This window comes from Danio aesculapii, chromosome 3, assembly GCF_903798145.1.
Source record: "Danio aesculapii chromosome 3, fDanAes4.1, whole genome shotgun sequence".
Classification (NCBI taxonomy): Eukaryota; Metazoa; Chordata; class Actinopteri; order Cypriniformes; family Danionidae; genus Danio; species Danio aesculapii.
The window spans coordinates 30,267,435-30,290,571 of NC_079437.1; the positions used below are offsets into that span (position 1 = coordinate 30,267,435).

The 23,137-nt window shown below is 34.8% G+C and overlaps 3 protein-coding genes across 3 annotated transcripts; 2 read left to right on the top strand and 1 right to left on the bottom strand.

Annotated features, from left to right (window-relative positions):
• Nucleotides 1–505: 505 nt before the first annotated feature.
• zgc:153292 (uncharacterized protein LOC100003014 homolog) lies at nt 506–9,370 on the bottom strand. The gene is made up of 13 exons (XM_056451231.1): nt 9,202–9,370; nt 8,891–9,089; nt 8,066–8,092; nt 6,312–6,379; nt 6,130–6,229; nt 5,982–6,038; nt 4,291–4,365; nt 3,963–4,202; nt 3,717–3,823; nt 3,467–3,632; nt 1,225–1,312; nt 1,093–1,136; nt 506–971 (listed from the first exon to the last, which is right to left on the bottom strand). The coding sequence occupies exons 1-12, from the start codon at nt 9,288–9,290 to the stop codon at nt 1,105–1,107; spliced, it is 1,248 nt and encodes a 415-aa protein (XP_056307206.1). The 5' UTR covers nt 9,291–9,370; the 3' UTR covers nt 506–971; nt 1,093–1,104.
• Nucleotides 9,371–11,301: 1,931 nt separating this feature from the next.
• Nucleotides 11,302–15,100, top strand: si:dkey-66i24.8 (gastrula zinc finger protein XlCGF26.1). The gene is made up of 2 exons (XM_056451233.1): nt 11,302–11,578; nt 13,680–15,100. Exons 1-2 carry the CDS (start codon nt 11,503–11,505, stop codon nt 14,948–14,950), a joined length of 1,347 nt encoding a protein of 448 aa, XP_056307208.1. The 5' UTR covers nt 11,302–11,502; the 3' UTR covers nt 14,951–15,100.
• Nucleotides 15,101–18,191: 3,091 nt separating this feature from the next.
• On the top strand, nt 18,192–22,537 carry si:dkey-66i24.9 (zinc finger protein 266). Its single transcript, XM_056451236.1, has 2 exons — nt 18,192–18,478; nt 21,234–22,537. The coding sequence occupies exons 1-2, from the start codon at nt 18,400–18,402 to the stop codon at nt 22,196–22,198; spliced, it is 1,044 nt and encodes a 347-aa protein (XP_056307211.1). The 5' UTR covers nt 18,192–18,399; the 3' UTR covers nt 22,199–22,537.
• The last annotated feature ends 600 nt before the right edge of the window (nt 22,538–23,137 follow it).

The window sequence follows — 23,137 nt, forward strand, 5'->3', positions numbered from 1 at the left end:
AGGGATTGCCACAGTGGAATGAACTGCCAACTTATCCAGCATGTTTTATACTGCGGATGCCCTTCCAGCCACACCCCGGCCAATGTTTATGTTTATTCAATTCACCTATAGCACACATCTTTGGACTGGGGGAAACGCAAACACCACAGAGACATGCCAACTGACCCAGTCAGGACTCGAACAAATGACCTTCTTGCTTGAGGCGACAGTGCTAACCACTGAGCCACAATGATTAGTATTTATATAAAATATAAATTATTTAATAAAGATAAAAAAATGTTTACTCTCAAATGGTTCCAAAGCTTTGTGGGGCTTATTTTCTGAACACAAAAGTATTTATTTTGATGATTAATGGACACTGTTAGCCACCAATAGCCGTTGTAGAAATGGCTACTAAAATATTTCAAAATATATTTTTGTGTTGAGACTGTTAGTAAGGTTGTTCCAGAATATATGACATGGGACAGAAAACACAAATGAATCTGAAACGCACAAAGACACAACCTCAAAAGTAGTACAAACTGTTTATTGTGAACAAGGCCTTGCTGGATAAAACTGATGTCAACATTATAAAAAGTTTATTTGGGGGAAAACTCTAACATTAAATGTGCACACTTCATTTCAAAAGCTCACAATATCCTTCAAGATAGCCTGAAACTCTCAGGAGGGATCAAGACTTTAATAACAAAGCTTTTGATTCATTAAAGTTATCATTATTCACCTCATTAAATCAGTTATTTACTAACCAAATAAAGCTTTTCTCTTTTCTTACCCTCTTTTTCTGGCAGTTTATTTTAGTTAATACTACTCTCGTTATACCATTTAAAGGTATTAATTCACAATGTTGCATTATATTTCAATATGAAAGTCACAATAATAATAACAACCTAGTCTTTCTGGACTTCAGGGTTCATTATCCTCCATCTGAACCGAGCTTCTTCCTCACACTTCAGTTATGATATTCAGGCACACTAGCAACAGAAGAAATAAAGAAAACTACTGAACATTCTGGAGATTAACAAAATATAAGCAACAACCATAAGTAACAACAACAAGTTAGTGTTACTGTAACTGTTTAATTCATATACTTACCCAGTGTTTGCTTCATGAAACAACAATGCAATCCGCTGATTCTCCTGTGTTAAATGTGAAATGTTAATGACCACAGATGTGAAGGAAAAGCAGACACTGATAATGCTTCAGACGGCAGGGGATTATACTTACGGAATATTCGCTTTAGTGCCTCAATTTCTTTAAAAGGATTTGGTTTCTGGATTTTGAATGTGTACTTCGCAAGATCATCTTCACTGTGCTTGATTGGACAAAAAAATAAATATCTAATTATTTACATTGTATAAACTTTCAGAATATTAAGATATTTTTGAAAAAATAACTTCTATACAGCAAGGACACGTTACAATAAAGTTACTAATGTTTCAAAAGAGCAAATAATTGCATTTGAACTTGATTCATAAAGAATCATGTGGCATTAAAAAAGGGAGTAATGGCTCAAATTTCATCAAAAATACATTTGTACTGCATTTTGACAAAATAAATACAGTCTTGGTGAGCATAATAGATGGCCAGAATACTTTGACCCTATTTTGTGCGTTGTAAACATGTAAAATCAAACAAAACCAACATTTTTTTAAATGGTACATTTTCTAGAAACAGAGTGTTAAATGAACACTCCACTTTTTTTGGAAATAGGCTCATTTTACAACTCCACTTGTTAAACAGTTAAAAAGTTGAGTTTTACCATTTTTCAATCCATTCAGCTGATCTCTGACTCTGGAGGAAGCACTTTTAGCTTAGCATAAAATATTGAATCAGATTAGAGCATTAGCATTACACTGAAAAAACAAAAAAAAGTCAAAAAGGTTTCGATAATTCAACAGAGCTGCATAATATCATTGTGCCTGCTGCAGCCATGGTACAGCAGCAAAGATCATTGATTATTACTCCAGAATGAGTGATGAGTGTATAGTTCTAAGCTGTATCGGCCTAGAAAAATAGCAACTTTTCATTTTCGGTCGCTCTTAGTACACGTTGTAACTACAGAAGTGCCAAGCCTTAATTAGTTAATTATAAAAACGATAGCTTTTTTAGCTAAATGCGAATTCAATTCAATGATCATATGGCTGTTTCTCAATATGCATTCTTCAGTGTTCTTGTGTCTTTAAGTAATGTCATCATCAACTGCCAAAGTTTAGTTCCAAAACTCAAGACCGCAAGAACTGAGGACGCATGAAAGTTCCCGGATGTGTTGGTATCGAGGATGCATCAATGCAGAGTTGAGCACCGAACTTGCTCTAGAAGTCCCAGAAATCATTGCGACTAAATAAAGGGGAAGCGCAGCATTTTATATATACAGTTTAAGTCAGAATTATTAGCCCCCATTTTTTCCCTTAATTTCTGTTTAACGGAGAGCTGATTTTTTTTTCCAACACATTTCTAAACATAAGTTTCATTAAATCATTTCTAATAACCGATTTATTTTATCTTTGCCATGATGACAGTAAATAATATTTGACTAGATATTTTCAAGACACTTCTATACAGCTTAAAGTGACATTTAAAGACTTAACTAGGTTAATTAGGTTAACTAGGCAGGTTAGGGTAATTAGGCAAGTTACTGTATAATGATGGTTCGTTTTGTTGACTATCACAAAAAATATAGCTTAAAGGGGCTTTGTTTTTGTTTTTGTTTTGTTTGGCTTTGTTTAAACTGCTTTTATTCTAACCGAAATAAAACAAACAAGACTTTCTCCTGAAGAAAAAATATTATCAGACATACTGTGAACATTTCCTTGCTCTGTTAAACATCATTTGGGAAATATTTAAAAAAGAAAAACAAATTTAAAGGGGGCTAATAATTCTGACTTCAACTGTATATATTTATTATTAAAGTTCAGAGATATAACTTATTTATCTCAGGAGTTTCCCTAAATGAACCTTAACATAAAAATGTAAACATTAACATAAAGATGGCATTAAAAAAGGCATAAACACATTAAGGGTGTTTATTTGCTGAAATTCGTATTAAAATCTGTGCTATTTGTATGCGCAAAGTATATTTGTAAGGTTTTGTGCATATTAAATATGTATATTGAAAAGGGGAAAAACAATCGTTGTATGAATGCTGTAATGTTCAAATAATTTTTCGTTAAAAATACATTCTTTCTACGAGTTCGTTCTTCCGAGGTGACCTGGAAAGACTGGTTTTCCCAAGAACGCATGTCCGTTCTCTGCATTCTTAGTACTGAGAAACAGCCTATGCTAAGCTAAGCAAAAAGTGCTGCCGCCAGACACAGAAAATGGCTTTATGCATTAAAAATAAATAAAACCTCAACTGTTTAACTCTTGGAGAGTTGTAAAATGAGCTTATTTCCAAAATAAGTGTGGTGTACTGTTAATCATAACCAAATACACTAATATAAAACATTTCAGTAAATAAAATACATACTGGCTGATCTCTGAGTGACGTATAAGGCTTATTTCCCTCACAGCGGTGAAGAACCAGGGGTCTGTGTTTGGTTTCTGGATGGACACTGCAGTTAAAGCGCAGCACACTAACAGGCAAATGAACATGCCAACTGTCTGGATGCTTCTTCACCAGATTTTCTACCATACTGGAGTGAAACAGGACAAACGCACATTTCTAAATTACTCCAAGATAACACTGTAACATATGTCCAAAAGACAAACAAACATACTTGATAATGTGATACTGAGTGTGAGGCTCCAGCTGTGATGCCTGGTGATGTCGAGAGACAAGGGAGATATCCTTTATCATCAAAATATTATTCAGTGCTCTGTTAACCTTGAAAATAATAAGCAAATTGGGAGAAAGTCATTAATTAAACTGCAATAAGAAACTTTTCTTCACATTTTAAAAGACAAAACTAAAGCATGCATGAACTGTTTTGATATTATCCAGGAAGTCATAATGCAGGACTTACCGTTCTGACCTGAATCCCTCTTGCTCCCCATGGAGTGAGAAACCCCAGAGGAAAACCGTATCGGGAAATGGCATCGCACATAAGCAGGGCAACAGAATCAGAATTAGGCTTTTCTGATGGGAAGATTTCGATCCACTTAGTGTAATAGTCACAGATGACCACGATGTGACTGTAGGGGCCTTTGCTTTCTTGAAATGGCCCGGTTACATCTATACTCAGCCACTGCCATCTCTCCGTCACCTGCACAGTGTTAAAAATAATTTGTTATTCTATTTTTTCCAGTCTTCATACAGAAATATATTTGCATATAAATCTGTAAGAGACTCACCTTAATAAACTTGGTGTTTGGATTTTGAGGTGTTTCAAGAGGTGCATCATCACTGGTGACATCACTTTCAGGGTCCTGTAGAAATATAGTGAAAAATGTACATCAATTTATATTAGGGATGCACCAATATGGATTTTTGGGTCGATTCCGATAACTCTTTAGATTAACTGATATGTGTTCTGTTTGCTGTTGCTCACGTGTTAAAATAAATCAGTATTTAAAAATGCTAAATATAATGTGTCAGACACAAAATAGACATGTCAATTAATTTTTTATTAAATAATAATGTAATAAATATTAATCGGACTAGTTAACGGTTAATATTCGCTTAACGAGCAGCAAATATCGGTTGGGAAAATTAACCAAGTGTTTACACATGTAATACTGTTTCCTGAGGCTTTTTTTGTGTATTTAACCCAAAATACACAATGACACTATCAATCATATCTACAATCTTAAGGAACATGGTGAATTACGGAGTTATTAACGCACAGCAATACCACACAAAAAAGACAGACTTTGAAGGAATAAACAATGTGAGGAAAGCTCCATTATGGTGTACCACACAAGTCTGAAAAAGTTCAACACATGCATGTGCGAAGCAGGCAGTTCTGTACAATTACATAATCTACTGCATTAAAGACATCGGCTTAATATTGATATTGAATTGATAATATTATCATTATTAACAATATCTATATAGCCGCTGATATATTGTGCATCCCTAATTTATATATATATATATATATATATATATATATATATATATATATATATATATATATATATATATATATATATATATATATATATATATATATATATATATATATATATATATATTAAATCTGTAAGAGACTCACCTTAATAAACTTGGTATTTGGATTTTGAGGTGTTTCAAGAGGTGCATCATCACTGGTGACATCACTTTCATTTATATATATATATATATATATATATATATATATATATATATTATATAATATATATAATATAATTCGCATATAATATATTATATAATATAATATTAACAGTACACATATTGACAAGAAACATTTAAAGTACAGAACAAATACAGAGTTATTTTATGCACTGCATGTATACATTTTGATGTGAAAAGTTATATTGATCTTGCTTTTAACAAATACAAGACTTTGCCGTGTCAGTTTGTGCATGAATAAAACTTCTCTAGACATTAAATTTACCTCAGGAAAGACTTTCAGAGTCTACAGCTTAATTCGCAGGTAATTCTGCAAAATTAACACAATATTTTCCCATCGGTCATTTTAATTAATCTGTCAGTGATGTCAATGCATATTTAAATAAATCTGCAATGTAAACCGATAACGTCACTGTGTAAATTAATATATATTAGCAACAACAGAAATTAAATTAGACATAAATGTAGAAACTTGGCAATTTACATGTCTGTATAGATTTTTTTTTATCTTAGTCATATCTTTATATAATATAATATAATATAATATAATATAATATAATATAATATAATATAATATAATATAATATAATATAATCTTAAGAATTTAGTAAGAAAAATAGTATGAAAAACTGAAAAGTAAAATAGTAAGAAAAAACTGAGGTATACACTGAATCATTATTTTCTATGTCTTCTACAGTCACACTACTTGTTTTGACATTCAGACACTGAAAGATTATAAAGGTCTACATACACTAGAGTCATCGTCAGATTCATCATCACCCTCCGACAGCTTCATCCAGTGAAAGCTCTGTGAAAACACATTGTTTGATGTATCAATGTACAAGTGTATAACACACTTACAGCCTGAAGCTTCTAAACATAAAACAACAATCAATAACCTGTGGTTTGCAGTAGTCATCGTGGAAGCTGCCAGCATGAAAGAGTCCACGGCTGGAGCCATCTGAATCCACATTCACACGAACAAACGTCCCTTCGAGCCTAGCAAACCCATAAACAAGTGATGATCAGACAGAAGGGAAACGACTGCAGATTCTGACTTGTTTGATGCCAGATTATTTACCGTGGTATTACTGGTGCTGACACTGGGGTTGGTTTTGGTTTAATAGGCACTTTAACTGGCGTACGATTCTGAAACATGCAAAGTAAACAGATAATCACTTAAAATAAGAATTAAAGAATAGAGTATAAATACTGAAGAGATTGGTAGTGTGCAGTTTACACTGTTAAACAAATCTATACCACCTATATCGAGAGTTTAATAAGCTTTCCCTTTTTATGCTGGTTCTTGTCACTTTCCGTAGAGACAAAAATAAAATAAAATTCACCTTCAAAACATAGTCAAGACTTGCTCCAAGATTATTGGTTTACCTTTGCGGAGTCAAGCAGAGTTACACAAACAGCAAATGTTAAGGAAAACTCAAAGTGTGATAGGAGATGACTCCCATCCTCTAAAGCCTTTTTTTGTTCTGTTGCCCTCTGGAAGAAGGTTTAGAAGCATCAAATGCTCTTCTAACAGATATAAATTTATCTTTATTCCTAAGGCTATAAGGCTTTACAACCTTACATTTTAGCAAGTTTTAAATTGACATTTTTAAGATATGGGTCTTTTCTTTCCTATGTTTTTTAGCACTATTTATGAAGTTATTATGAAGCATGCTGGATTGTGTTTTTTAATACTGTTTGTAAGCAATTTGTCTCTTTATGTGTTTGTTGTATCATGAAATGCTACTACCCTAATATAATTGCCCCTGGTGGGATTAATAAAGTTGTTAAACTTAAATCTTTTACAGTCTGGATGTCACAGCTGCAGAACTATATTCTGTATAAAACAGATTGACAGCCAAACTCTTCATTTTTCTTCTTCTTGAACTACCGCCAGAGTAGACCTGTCACAATAGCTACATGTTTTGGGACAATTAAGTTTGACTTATCAACATAATTAGTCTAATCTTTTTTTCCTCTTCTATTGAAATATGTAGAATACAATAACATGCATAATAAAAATAGGCACATAAGATTTACATTAATGTTGTAAAAATTAATAACATTTAATAATATCATCATAAACCATTTTATTTGCTCAATATCAATTGCCCAATATGATTTACGTTATGTGACATAAATCATATGATATTATACAATATAATAGAATACTATTATTTACCTTATTGGACACCAATATGGTCATTTTAAACTTAACTGATATATTGAGATTTGATCAATAATTGAGACCTACTCCAAAGATGATTACAGACCATTTTGAGGGATCTACACAATAACAATGGTCCTAACATATTTCCTGTTTAACATTTTTAATTTCCATAGCTTCTGACAATCCAAAAAGGTCCATGTATTAATAAATAATGTTATGAGAGCTGTTTTAACGTTAAAATGTGATTTAAATTGGCTTTTGTAACAGTTATGAAATAGTTTTACAACAAGTAGGAAATGTCCATGGGTCAATGACATCGCCCAATTGAAATGGTCTACACTTCTCTGATGCTGGTTGTCTCAATATATGTGTGATGAATATTGACTACTGTATGTGTAATTTACAAGGTTTTAATTTTACAATTGGGTTTATGATTCAGTGTATTCAGATCCATATTCAGATTACCAACTCATTTCATGTCATATGGAGCATAATAATTATTGCACTGTAATCATGATGTACATAATGAAATATTTCCATTAAATGCAATACTTCCCGAAAAGCCACTTACAAACACTTATAGTTGTATTCATAAATTCCAACTGTCAATTTATTTATTTACTGAGCAAGTATATTTTTGTTCTCTTAACTCCAATACATACCAGAGATCGCCTTTTGACAGCTGGTACCTGTATTTGGACATTCAAAAATAAAAGGTGACATTAAAATCTGCATGAAATTATGAAACAACACTTGCATTTAACAACAACGCCGTTATGAGATTGGGGTAAAGGGGGTTTAATAGTCGCACATTCGTTCACTGACAGCTTATGACACGCTCCCTATATTGTTTACCATGGTACTTTGAACGTTCGGTCTGAAATCATTACAATTCAATTCAATTACAATTCAAATAAAACTTAAAATTACAGCAAGTGACAGAATTTCTTTCATTTCAATTACAGCAAATAACCCCTGTAAATCCTGCAGGAATTTGCAGTCACTTGCTTGGATCCATTGTAAAACCTGTAAGAAATTCCTGCACATAGTGTCAATGTGTCCAACAGGATTTTATAATTCCTGTCGGACAGCAGTTATCCCGCAGGGAGAAAAAATAAATCCTTCAGGATTATGGTAAAAAGTACTGCATGATTCTAAAACCTGTAGGAATTGCCTACATATATTGTCAATTAGTCCTGCAGGATTTTATAGTTCCTACAGGATACCAGCAGGTTCCTGCAGGATTCCTGTAGGTTGTTTTTATAAGGGCACATGATGCAAGTATGACTTCAAAACAACATTAGCACTATTCGTTTGACTGTGAACACTGTTGTACTTTGAGAGTCATTGGCTGTTAATAGTTATTTGGAATTTGCAAAGACTATTTTTGTGAAATTATATTTTTAATGAGAGAGTGCGAATGTGTGAACATAAAACCAACTTTACCTCAATCGTTATGAAGACAGACACAAGACGACTTTACTTGCCTTGCTCTGGAGATGTTTAGGGAAATTAAAGATAGTCGGGACCGCACGTTTTCGCAGTCTTTTGTGGCTGCCCACTTGCTCAAAGCAGTCCTTCTCGAAATGGTCCGAGCACAGGACCGAGTTTCCAGTGGGCCACCAGTTCTGCCATCTCATCCGCCGGAGCCACTCTCGGACCCTCAGACCGTCCTCCAGCGGGAATCTGCGTGTAAACAAACAGACACACGCACAAACACCAAAGCTTGACAAAACCTCGACAATCCTGGACAGAGGTGTGTATTTCAGAGGGTTATTCGTGGTTTGGATTTACTTACTTGTGAAAAGAAAACTCGCCCCTCTTGTATGCCTCTTTATACTCTCTGTCAGAACGCTTCTTGCACTTATAGGCGGAGCACACTGGCATTTTAAAAAGAATTTACTGAACTTCAATGAGATTTCTTTACACGTCAGTCAGCGAGCGTATTTTAGTTTTTTCGGAAACTGTTCTTCGGTGGATTTTGTGGCAGAATGAATGCTTGAATTAATGGATTTACTGCCACCTACTGGACACTCGAGTGCCATTTTAGAACACAGAACATACAAGGGCAATAACGAAACATTAAATTGACATCAAAAGAAATATAAATATAAAAAGAAATATAAAATAATTGCAATTATTCAAAGAGAAGATTTAAGGCTTTAAGATAATTAGCAGTTCTTTTTTATTTGGTTGCCTACTTCTAGTTTCTTTTATCGTAATGACCTATTTCTATTAAATTAGTAAAATTAGTTTAGTCACTGCCCATTTACATTTATGAATAAAAAAATCCATATATATGAGGAAATTAACAATATGCCAAATTTTGATACATCTCTCTCACTTTTAGACACAGACCATTTAGAAACAGGTAATTAATAATTATATGAACGTAAACTTTTGGATCTCATACAACTGTCCCCCCACTTTTAAAATGTCCACTATGCCCCTGATTTTTTATAAACCAATTAATTAAAAAAGAGACTTATTTTGGTGTGTAATATATTAATTATTCCAAATTAAGCATTTGTGAGGGTAAAATTTGTGTTTGCATACAATAATCCATTATAACAATGCCTGCTTGTTAAAATTAGAAAGTTTTATGGGAAGATTACTAATATCAAAATTGCACTTAAGAAGAAATTCAATGCCACCTACTTTAAAAAAAAAAAAGAATATTATAGGGATGTAATGCCATGGTCACGAATATAGTTTTGTATCTCTTGATTTTAAAAATAGTGTTAGATATTTCAAAGTCAAGTACCTTTAACCCACCTTGATTAAATGGTGTATTTTTTATTCAAATAATGAAGTTTGTTTTTCCAAATAAAATTATATATACATTTATTTATTTTGTTAATGATACGTTTTGGAATGTCTATAGCCATTGCAATGTAAGCAAGATAAACCTTCACATTTGATAATAAAACATTCCTATTTATAGAGGTCTCTCATAAGAAAATGTTACATTTCTTTTGCACTTAATTAATGAGGTATAATTTTGTGGGGGGGGGGGGGGTTTCTTGAACATTTATTGTATAACAGAAAGATACATTTAGTACACGTCATTCATCATTTACAATAATAATCATTAGATTATTAACAATGGTGCCAATAAATAATGAAAAACATGAGAAATGGGTATAATTTATTGTTATTCTTTCTTTTTGGTTTTGAGGAGGTCTCTGCTGTACTGCTTTTACCTATCTGTTATTTATTCTGCAGAGAGTTTAACCAAACCATAGTATAGTTTTAATAGTGATGCTTCAAAAGCGCATGAGTGTAGTATGTAAATGAAAATTAATCTTTTGTGCGAATAAACGGTTCAGGTCAGGCCTGGATTACGTATTCAGAGGCCCCTAGTCACAATGTCCCTCTTAAAAATGCTGGATTCCACACAATTACTTCATGTTGTCCCAAAACAAATCAGTTATAATAATCCTTGTAATCCCTAGTTCTTTAACAAATAAACAAAACAAAAGGGTTGTCTTTGTTAAATGGCACATCTTTGTTTGGTAAACCTTATTATTATTATTATTATTAATAATAATAATAACAATAATAATACTAATAATAATAATAATAATAATAATAATAATACTAATAATAATAATCAGTAATGCAAATCTTCCCGAAAAGCACATTTACAATAATAAAAAAATGTTCTGTAGTTTCAATTTAATCATCACAAAAAATAAAAGTTGTTAACATCTAGAGAATTTTTGCCACGTCGACCTCTTCTTAGATATAACCTTCTCCGTTTAAAAAAAGGCTAAAGATTGCCCTAGTAAACACCGCATTTTCTCCATTTAAGCTTCATTTTTCCCCACTCCAGTCCAGCTGGTGGCAGTAAAACACCAAAGGGTTTAGTGCCAACCTTACAAAAAGATGACAACAACGCTACCCAGTACATGACAGCTTATATCCCTGCATAGAAACTCACAACCACACGCTACAATCAAACCATCTTTTAATTTAACAGCAAAAAGAACGAATTAAGAATAATCTGGACATAACATTGGTAAAATCGCTGTCATCCCAGTCGCACAGAACTGTCCAAACAAACAGGCATTTCTGGAGGAGATATGCAGTTTTAAAGATGATGTTTATTAAAGACGAGAGTGAGGATGCGCCTGATCCAGAAATGCGCATAATAAAAATTGAGGAGCACGAAGGTTGGTGTCTTTTCTTAATAGTTTTTTTCTAATAACTGTTTTACTAAGGAAAGCTCATCAGAGTTATTGTTAGTAATCAAATAAAAATATCTGAGAGTTGATTAAACAGATTAATAAAGTAAATGACAGCAATGCTTTTAAATGATCACTACCTTTCACTTACTACTTTTTTATTCTCATAAAGGCATGATTCACCTTGAAGTGAAAATCTCTACACACCCTCAACTGGTTCCAAACCTTTAGTTTTTTTTCTGTTGAACACCAAAGAATTGAGTAATGTTGCTTTCCAGTAGCTATTGACTTCCAACATTCTTTAAACTATCTTCTTATGTTTTCAACAGAAGAAACTCTAGGAATTTATATGAATACTACTACTACTACTACTACTACTAATAATAATAATAAAATAATTTCTTACATTACATAGCACTTTTCTGGACACTCAAATCGCTTTACACATTTTTGGAAGAATCCCCTCATCCACCACTAGAGGTGTGAACCTACACTTGTCTCACGGTTATGATTATCATGCCATTGATTCGGTTCAATTCGATATCTCAAGAGCATCACGGAGTATTGACAATGATTTCCATACACAGATCTATATTTTACCTCACAGCAGAACAGTTCTTTTATTAAAATTTATAAATATAATTATATTTATACTATTTGTAAAACAATTTTGTCCTTTAATAAAAGCAGCCAGATATATGAGCTGTACCTTTAAGAACTCAAGAACATGCACAGAACAACATGAGCATTTACAGCAAATAAACAAATGTAAATATCCCGCTCGCTTTCTGAGCGAGTTCTTACACCCCTATGATTGGTCACACACTCAACAGGAAGGGCTGCAATTGGCACTCTGGCGCTGTTCACCGATGAGTGACACTGATAAACGGCTCACAGCTGATCCATCATAGAAAACTTGCTCTGCAGACACGGGCTCGTGCAGATCCAGAAGTATCGCTGTAACAGCTAAGAGGAGAGAAAATGTTACCTCACGCCAGCAGGTCAAATGTCCACAGTGAGAGAGAGAGAAATTGAGTTTACTTTCATTTCTCCAGCAGTGAAACAGGGGCTTCTGCTGTAACTTCAGTGTCTGAGAAAGACTGTCCAGCAAACACTCACTCAGTGAATTGTGCAGAGTTTCTGCGTTTTTAAAGAGTTGGAGTGTTTTATTTACTCTCGATCACCTCCCTCGCCATAGTAAGCTACCACAATATAGCGCATATGACATAAATGACGTCAGTAGATAAGAACCGGTTATGATTAACAGTGCACCGAAGAAACAATAAATTTTGACACCCCTATCCACCACCAGTGTGCAGCATCCACCTACAGGAGCCGGATTGCGCCAAACCGCACACCACACACCAGCTGATTGGTGGGGAGGAGAGAGGGTGATGAAGCCAATTATAATATGGGAATGATGAGGAGGCCATGATAGACAGAGGCCAGTGGGCAAATTTGACCAGGATGCTGGGGGTAAACCCCTATACTCTGGGGGTAAACCTCTACCCCCTACTTTTTTTTTTTTTTTTTTGAAGGACATCCTGGGATTTGTTTTAACGACCACAGAGAGTCCTCGGACCTCGGTTTAACGTTCCAAATGAAAAACGGCACTCATTGAGCAGAATAGAGAACCCTTCACTAAACTGGGGCATTAGGACCCACACAGACCACAGGTTGAGCGCCCCCTGCTGGTCTCACTAACACCATTTCCGGCAGCAACCTAGCTTTCCCATGTGGTCCAGGCAGCCCTGCTTAGCTTCAGTGGGCAACTATGCAGAGAGCTAGCTGCTGGCTATTATTTATTTTATTTTTTTATTATTTTTTAGGGGTTTTCACCTTTATTGACAGGAGAGTGGAGATTAACAGACAGGAAAGTATGGGGAGCAGAGAGAGGGGAAGGATCGGCAAAGGACCTCGAGCCGGGAATCGAACTCGGGTCACTGCGAGCACCTGGGTGCTATATGTCGACGCACTAACCATTAGGCTATTGGCGCCGACGCTGCCGGCTATTATTAAGTGACCTGTACATTTAATCTCATCTATCCACTTGTGTGGATTTCTAAATGTTTTACTGTTGTCATTTCAGACCTGTTTGAAGTGAAAGAGGAAAGTCAACTTCTGAATGAAGTGCAGGAGGAACATCAGCCTCAGAAAGCTCATGAAATCATCACTAATGAAGAATCGCTAAGTTTCTCCCAAACTGAAATGAGGGTCTCTCAAAGCATCCCTAAAACGACAAACGTCAAAAAGCCTTTTGCTTGCTCTCTATGTGGAAAACGCTGCAACCACAGAGGCCATCTTAACGATCACATGCTAACTCACACCGGTGAAAAACCGTTCGCCTGCCCTCAGTGTGGAAAGAGATTCTCGCGCAGGCGAAACCTCAACGATCACAAGCTAACTCACAGCGACGAGAAGCCTTTTGTCTGTCCTCAATGCGGGAAGTGTTATAAACGCAACGAACACTTTCAGAGCCACCTACTAAGTCACAACGGAGGCAAACCCTACACTTGCTCTCAATGCGGAAAGAGTTTCAGCTATAGAAGGACCCTGAATGATCACATTAAAATCCACACCGGTGAGTGTCTTCACATTTGTTTACAGTGCGGAAAGAGTTTCCTGAATAAGGGACACCTGAAGGAACATGTAAAAATCCACACCGGAGAAAGACCTTTCTCCTGCCCTCAGTGTGGAAAGAGTTTCATGAGCAAACGGGACGTCGCCTATCACATGAGGATCCACTCAGAAGAGAAGCCTTTCAAATGTCACCTGTGTGAAAAGGGTTTCGCCTGGGCAAGCTGTCTGAAAATTCACATGAGCCACTCTCACTCTGGTGTAAGGCGGTTTACCTGCGAGCACTGCAATAAAAAGTTTGTTCTGGAGTCCTACTTGAAGAGGCACCTGAAAATTCATCAAAACGAGAAACCCTACGTCTGCTCTGTTTGCGGGAAAGAGTTTTTATGGCAGCTGTCTTTCAAGGCGCACCAGAAAATACATGAGGGGATGAAGACGCACGTGTGCTCGGAGTGTGGAAGGGCTTTTACTAGAGCCGACTATTTGATAAAGCACAGAAAAGTGCATACAGGAGAGCGACCGTTCACATGCTCCTATTGTGGAAAGAGTTTCAGCAAGAAGGCGAACTTGGGAGAGCACGAGAGACTGCACACTGGAGAGAAACCCTTCATCTGCGGTCAATGTGGAAGCGGTTTCACCTCAGCAAAACGCTTGAGCTATCACAGAGAAAAGCAGTGCGCTGGGATCCCAACAGATTCATGCTCTGTGGAAGTGGTGATTGTTCCAGATATGATTGAGGATTGTGTTCCTGCTGATTCTGCCACAACCTTTAGAAGTGAATAGACTGATATTCAGTGTCATTAGCAGCAAGAGCCTTGACTGAACACGTACAGTGAGGAAAATAAGTATTGAACATGCCTTGTTTTTTCCTGGGAATAATATTTCTAAAGGAGCTGTTGACATGGAGTTGAAGCAGATTTTGGTAAAAACCGAAACAATAAAAGTGTAAAAATAAAACTAAAAAATTAAACATTAGTTGTGTGTAATAACAATGAAATGACACAAGGAGAAAGTACTGAACTACTGAAATTTAAGACTTTATATAAAAGGCTTTTTTGGTGATGGCAGCTTAATGGTTCCTCTAATATGGAGAATGGAATCACATGCATTGCTCAGGTGTGAGTTTTTTCACAGACTTCAACAGAGTATAAAAATCTTGATGGCTCTGTGGGTCTCATCTATCAAATTTGATCTTTATTTTGTATTTTCTTTTGGATTCAAGTCAGGTGACTGGCTGGGCCATTCTACAGCTAGATTTTCTTTCTCTGAAAGCATTTGAGAGTTTCCTTGACTGTGCTTTGGATCATTGTCTTACTGAAATGTCCACTTTGGTTTCATCTTCATCATCCTGCTAACGTAGATGTTGGACTGAAGCAGCTGATATTAATTTACAATGACAAGAGGGTTATAACTAACTACTGAGAGATTTCAGCTGCTGTCTGGGTTTTCACTGCATTTCTAGACCTCCCTTCATGCGTTCAATACCTTTTTCTTGTGTCGTTTCATTTGATTACACATAACTTAATTTATAAACTAATAAATCTTGTTTTGTTTGTATATATGGATTTCTTTTGTTGTTACCAACATCTGGTGAAAATTTCAAGTCAACGACATTTCTTGAAATATGTTTTCTGAGAACAGTGGTGACGTGTTCATAGGGCTGCTCGAGTTGGTCTAAAATCAAAATCTTGATTAATTGAACATTTTGACTTAAAATTAATGAACGATTATTTTATTTGTACAGTAAATATGCTTAAATATTACAAGCGAGCGATTTCTGAGTGAAGGGTGCATTACTTGATTCTAAATAATTGAAGGAAGCACACACTATCTACTATTAATGATTATTTATTGAACATCAACGCTGAACAACTGAAATTAAAACACACACTGCCTAAAACTAACAGACACCTATTTCTGAAAATATATAACTTGCACTTTTGGAAACAAAATCAATTTTTTTAATGTTTTTCATATTAAAAGTAGAAAATAAGCAGCATCTCTTCTAAATAACATAACTCCTGCATATCCTGTAAATAACATTTTAAACACTGCATTTCTAGCCTCTTCTAGCAGGCACTGGGTGATGTTCCTATTTGTTGCCCACGATAGTCACCGCTACCAAACCGACCAATCACAGAGCTCGTACTACGCGTTGCAACAAAGTTACATTTGTTTTGAGAGGTGTGTGGGCATGCGACCACACGACGTACATGTGTGCTAGACACATCAGCCTTAACAGAGCGGGGTCATGTGACTCCTCACATGCTAGGGAATGTAATTTAAAGACAAATTAAAATAAATAGACCTGGAAAAGTTATATCTATTTTAAGTTCTGAATGTCAATTTCGATCACTTTTTAATTCATCGCCCAGCACTACGTATTCAACACTTATTTTCCCTGCTGCACATCACATCTAATGATTTGTTACATTTATATAGCACTTTTATGAGCATAAAAAAAAAAAAAAAAAAAAAAAAAAAAAAAAAAAAAAAAAAAAAAAAAAAAAAATCGCTTTACTTTTTTTTGTGTGTTGATATGTCTTTAACATGTTTCTGACTTATGTTTAAGTTTAAGTATGTTTAGAAGATCCTTGTACACAGATGTTTTCCAGACCAAACACTCTTTAAAATACATCTCACAGACATACTTGTGCTATATGAAAATGTTTGTTCTTTGGCAAAGAAAAAAAACTAGACAAATCGATAATATATTGTCCATACATGTATAAATATTTATAGTATATTTAAAAAATTTTATAACAAATGAAATGATCTTTTTATGGTTTAAAATGCTTTTTAAAAAATTGTATTTCAAAGAAATTTGGTCTGGTCAAAAATGTCAGTCATGTTTGTCGTAGGTTTTTAGTAAGTAGCTGTTCTTAGTAAGTTCTGCAGTGAGATTTTAAAGTCCCCATGAAATCAGAACTAACCATATGATTTTGTTAGTTCAAATTGCTAGTTTTGTGGTGAACAATTCATCTGTGCATGTCATGATTAAGAGAAAACAATGGTTTGCACTGCTAATCGTTAACTGAAATCTGAAAATGCACTTCCTCTTTATTTTTTTCAGTTAAATTGTCAGATTACGTAAATCTTAGGAATTGGCATGGGTAACATATTTAACCAGCTGCTCCAACTGAATACACTTTTCCAGATCTTTCTGAATGAAATGCTCACTGTACTACATCCAATCAGCAGTTAGTAGAAAAAAACAAGCCACGCCCACTGTTTGCTCATTTAATATTTTTTCTTGTGTCACAATACGCAAATAAAAAAAATGGGCCATATAATCGTTAACGTAAAAAGTTTAATGCAGTTTATTTCTTGAAATACAATTGGATTTGATTTCCTGACAGTGGCTTCTTTGTCTTTGTTTACTACAATTTTATGGTGCTAAATGTGACCCTGAACCACAAAACCAGTCTTGTGTAGCACAAGTATAATTGTGGGAATAGCTAAAAATACATTGTATGGATCAAGTGAATGATTTGTCTTTTTATTTAAGATTTATCAAGATACTTTGTTAGTTCCGTATCTATCAAAACTCAATTTGTGATTAGTAATGTGCATTGGTAAGCACTTTATTTAAACGTTAACTTTAAAAGTATTTAGATTTTTTTTAATATAGAAGTATTATCAGTATTTCGATTTTTTTTTTAAATATCCAAATATTCAATAAGGGTATATTGGTCAAATGTTGTCTTATCCCTACAAACAATGCATCAATGGAAAACTGCATTAATTCAGCCTTCAAGTCATGTATAAATCTCAATTTCCAAAAGCACTTATGGTTTTTGTGGACCAGGGACACATATATAAAAATATATTTGTTTACTAATAAAAACACATATGCATGTTACTTTAACATATGTTTACACTAATGACTGCGTGTGTTTGTAAATGTTCCATATTTTGTAATAAAAACTATAATTTGAAAGGTGCAGTGTGGTACATTCTAACAGTAGGTGGCGGTAATGCACCATTTGCGCTTGGAAGCTGCTGTTGCACAGAAGAAGGAGTACGTGCGCGCGGTTTGTTTGACGATATAAAACACTTCATATTTCTCGGCTGTATTTTGTAATGTAAACTCTGAAATACTCATTGTTCTACATACACCGAGAGGGTTATCCTAAACTAGAAAGATACTGATAAAACTAAGAAGAGCGTTTAAATATAATATATATATCGACGTGTAACTACAGAAGTGAGATCTACTGTAACTGTTAAAGATGGCTTTTGTTAAGGTGAAAGAGGAGGAGGACGCGTGTGTTCCACAACCCTGTTACATAAACAATGAAAAACAATCAGGTTAGTATCTGTTCCTAGTTTATTTGATTATAATGTTAATACTGGCTAACTTTGTACCAAATCAACCAGAGGTATCCATAAATTAAGCTAACGTTTAAAGGCAAAACGTGTTTGTGAATATTTTTAAGGAAGTGTACGTGAATGTATTTATTCGTAGACGGTGGTCAAAACAGTTTTCAAGTTAACATTTCAGCTTAGTAAAAATTAAACATGGCAGACTTTTTTTTGTTATTTACTTCACTTGCATAGAACAGATTTCATAAGAAATATATTAATTTCAATGTTTGTACCCATATCCCCAGATTAAATGTACCTTAATATCCTTTGAGATTCTCATGTCAACATTTTTTATTTGAAATCTTATATCTTAAATGCTAAATATCCAATATAGTCCAATTTCAGATATCATTAAGATATCTCAATATCATTAATCGCGATGTATGGAAAACAATAGTTCAGTGGTGGATAACCAAACTTGGGTCCCTTTTTCAAATTGATGATATTGTTTTAAATGAAGATTTTTTTGATGTTGTTGTTTTGTTTTGTTTTGTTTTAGCACTGAACCGATTCAAAATGTATCAAAAGTGTTCTATTATTAAACGGCAAGTAAATGATGCATCCAGCAAGCTAAAAGTTAATAAATTTTCAGTCATACGTTAATTGAAGCCTGCATTTAAAGTGTTTAAAATCACACATTATTATATATTTACTAAGTAACAAAAATTTGCCTATTTATGGTAATAACTAAATGATATTATATCGAATCGCGATACAATTTATGTAAATAACAATAATAAGCTCTGGACTTTTTTTTTACTCTATATTGATCTAAGAGCCAGTCACACAACAGAAATGTGCAGTAAAAAGGAATCTAGAAGTGTGTCGATATTAGAGATGCACCAAATTTTACTCATTTCATTCACCAGAGCACATACCTTTAGATAATGTGAACGTATATTACATAAAACTGTATATTTAAAGGGTTGTTTATTGCTGCTCAGTAACTAAATATTACAGCACAAAATAAGAATAAAAAACAAACAATAGTCCATTTCTCTCTTTGGACTTAAAAATAAATAAGTGAAAAAGGTTTTAAACATAATAATTTTACTGGGAAAATAAATAAAGATAAGAATAAAACAGTATTTGTCTAATGTAAATCTAAGCTACATATTAAGTATTTAAATGAACTGTTGTTATCATCGGTGTTCATACATACATAGACAAATTATTACAATTTATTTAAATGTTTAACACATCTTTTGTGTACATTGCACTGAAAGGCAAGCACAACTCTCACTGCTACAGCATAAGATGTTTTTTTTAACTGGGAGCGCCTCGCGCCTTCATTGGAAATATACTTACACGCGGAAAAGACGCAATATGTGAAGAGCCCGCTGCTGCTAGGTGTCTCAGCCATAGTTAATCTAGTGTTTGTGCGTATTAGCTTCAGGTTATATACTCGGAACTAGAGCATAGTTGGCATAACGTTGTTTAGCTGCAGCAGTTTCGTTCCGCTGGTAATCTTTGCTTGTTCACAGGTAAATCGGTGCTCATTCACATGAGTAACAATCACACGGTATGAACTATCAAAGACATGATCTGAGAGAATCGCAGAGTCGTCGCCGACTGGCAGGCTAAATATCTGGAGCTGTCAGCAATTCAAATCATGCCGTGTGAAATGTTTTCTGATTGAAAATATCATTGGTGATTATCTACAGCCAATGAGAGAGCAGCATCCACTACTATGGGTGTCTGCAGGCCAGCAGGAGGTTGAGTGATAAGTTAAAAGCACTCATTTTCAGTTTATTTTTACCCAAGAAATGGAGGAAAAACTAGTGGAAATTTGGCAGAAGCACCCGTGTCTGTTTAACGTGTAATCTGAGCAATATCACAACTGGGTCGAAAATGAAAAAAGTTTGAGGGAAATTGCTAATTCTCTTCAAAAGCCATGTGAGCAAAATACATTTTTCTACCCCGCTAAAGGCTTCGTCCTCATTACTTAGTTAATAACAGAAGATATACTACATGACCTCATGTTGTTTCCATGTCACGTCTCGTGTGTGTATTATTGCGAAATGAAGTTTGGACAAAGTTGTCGGCGATTCTTCCTATTGTAAAGTCATGGAGAAAAATGTAAAAATAAATAAATAAATAAATAAAAACCTGTCGCCGATCCATCTTGCTGCGTAAACAAAGCAGTGATGAAACGCTAACCCAGATAGTCATGCAGTATGAAAACATCTGTGACACGACTACTTTGAAAATCATGCAGTCTGAACTCAGCATTAATTAGCTACCTCAGGTGTCTGAGCTACCCTCCAGTTGTTGCTAGTTTTCCTCCCCCAAAGGATTATTCTAGCCTCTGAATGCCATAATTGTTCGTTAGTAATTTTTCACCATTGTACCTTGGCCTCAAGTGAATATTGTCAGGCTTGCAGCATTGACATTTAATGATTTGGCTTTCATAACCATTTATATTTGTCTTTCTTAAACAACGAAAATAGAGTTGGGGAAATTTGTTCTATTTGATAGAATCATATTATAATTTTAAAATGTAATGTAGAAACTTTGGTAAGCCCACTTGATTCAGTGGCTTACTAGTTACTGTAGGAATTCACTAAGAAAATAAACAGATTTTCAAAGGAATGAACATTGCTATGCATTTTAATCTTCACTGGGGCTCAGTATCATTTCCGTTCACTTTCCAGTTCTCTCAGCTGATTTAATCACCACACTAATGTTGTCCTTTTAGGAGTGATTAAAGTGAAAGAGGAAATCCAGGATGTGAATGAAGAGGAGGAGAAATATCAGCCCCAGAGTTTCCAAGATGCCATAAAAGAAGAACAATCATTGCCTTCTTCCCAAACTGAAGATAGTTCCTCGCAAAGCAGAGCTCAAAGGACAAGAAAGCCTCCATGTGGAAACACTTTCACACATACAAGAAAGCTTACCAAGCAAATGACAAGTGACAAACCCTCGGAAAACCACAGTAGAACGGGCCACTTCACATGCAACCAATGTGGGAAGACTTACGTGTATAAATCCAAATATGATCAACACATACAAATCCACACTAACAACATTTTCAGGTGCTCCCTTTGTGAAAAGAGTTTCATATATAAAACTCAGCTGGACATTCACATGAGAGTCCACACCAAAGAAGAGCCCTACTCATGCCATCAGTGTGAGGAGACTTTCAGATGGAGCAACAGCCTCAAGTATCATCTGCTGCGTCATCATTCTGAAGTGCTGGAGTATAAATGTGATCAGTGCACTAAAACATTTGCTAAAGCGTCATACCTGAAGAGTCACCTCAACACTCACGCGAAAGAGAAGTATTGTGATTGTGCCGCTTGTAAAAAGAGATTCTTGCAGTCAGGAAAGGCTGGAAAAGTGAATGCGTCAGGTGTTTCACACAAAAAGAAAAACACGTTTACCTGCTCTCAGTGTGGACTGGTTTTCACATGTAAAAGACAACTTGATAAACATATGGTAAGTCACGATAAAGGGACGTGTGCGCAGTGTGGAAAGATGTTCACGACCCTTCATACCCTTAAAATTCACATGAGAATTCACACTGGAGAGAAACCATTCACCTGCTCTCAGTGTGGGAAGAGATTCTCACATGATGGAAACTTTAGGAGGCACAAATTAAATTACCATCAAGATGCACAAGCAGTTTTACCTGAGAAAAAGATTACAAAATCCAAACGCTAAGGTTATCAGGGACCAGTTTTTCAACAAATTTAACCTGGATCAGTTTTGTCCATATTTGGAAATCCTTTGTTTTGCTTTCTTTCTTTACGACAGTTTTTTAAAGGAACATTGGGTTGGATCATTGTGATTAAAATACCAAATTTCAGTTTACCAGAGCCTTAAATGGAACCAACAGTGTAGCCTACTGGCTTAGCAAAGAACAATAGGTAGGCAAAATACCAGTGGCCACAAACAGCCATTGTTTTAATGGTAAGAAACCGAAACACTGCAATCAACAAACATTTTACACTTTTAGTTTGTTCTAATACAATTCTGCTTTGATATTGTTTTGTTGTTGTTGTTGTTGTTTACCCTATGTCATTAGATGTGAAATGCTTTATATAGGCTTCAAATAAGAAGGAATTCATACATCATCAGCCACCAATCACAACTGAATACACCCTTCAGATGAGATCAGGATAATCCTGTTTTTTTTTTTATTTTAAATCAAATAGTTGCCAGTTCAAAGTTTTGAATAACCCAAAGGGCAGGTTTGATCCAAATCAAATGTAAGATTGGATTACCTGGTCTGATCTTAATTCAGAATTCTTCTGTTACTTTTGAAAGACCCATTTCCAAGATTTGATCCAATCCGTGATCCAAAGTCCCACTGAATTACTTTTAAAAAACTGGGCCCTGATTACATATCTTTAAACTTATCTGGGGGAATCACGTTTTGAGACCATGTGACTATTCCAGAACACCAAGTTTTGTTAGTTAGCAAAACGTAAGCGTACTGTGAGAAATTTGTGTCACACGTCACTTTGGGCTTTAAGATATAGAATCTGAGAAAAGATGGACAATGTGTTTCCACTTCCTTACACTATATAAATCTTAGCTGCTGCCATGTTTTGAGTGTGTGCTGCAACAAACATGTAAGAGATATTTAAATCCTGCCAA

What these genes read in the sequence shown, in the direction of transcription:
- zgc:153292 (XM_056451231.1), bottom strand. Translation starts at nt 9,290, where the DNA reads ATGCCAGTGTGCTCCGCCTATAAGTGCAAGAAGCGTTCTGACAGAGAG. An exon ending in GAGGGATTCAGGTCAGAACG is followed by an intron (nt 3,824 to 3,962) that starts GTAAGTCCTGCA and finishes ATTATTTTCAAG; the next exon opens with GTTAACAGAGCACTGAATAA. An exon ending in GGCACTAAAGCGAATATTCC is followed by an intron (nt 1,137 to 1,224) that starts GTAAGTATAATC and finishes CATTTAACACAG; the next exon opens with GAGAATCAGCGGATTGCATT.
- si:dkey-66i24.8 (XM_056451233.1), top strand. Translation starts at nt 11,503, where the DNA reads ATGATGTTTATTAAAGACGAGAGTGAGGATGCGCCTGATCCAGAAATG. An exon ending in AAAAATTGAGGAGCACGAAG is followed by an intron (nt 11,579 to 13,679) that starts GTTGGTGTCTTT and finishes TTGTCATTTCAG; the next exon opens with ACCTGTTTGAAGTGAAAGAG.
- si:dkey-66i24.9 (XM_056451236.1), top strand. Translation starts at nt 18,400, where the DNA reads ATGGCTTTTGTTAAGGTGAAAGAGGAGGAGGACGCGTGTGTTCCACAA. An exon ending in AAACAATGAAAAACAATCAG is followed by an intron (nt 18,479 to 21,233) that starts GTTAGTATCTGT and finishes TTGTCCTTTTAG; the next exon opens with GAGTGATTAAAGTGAAAGAG.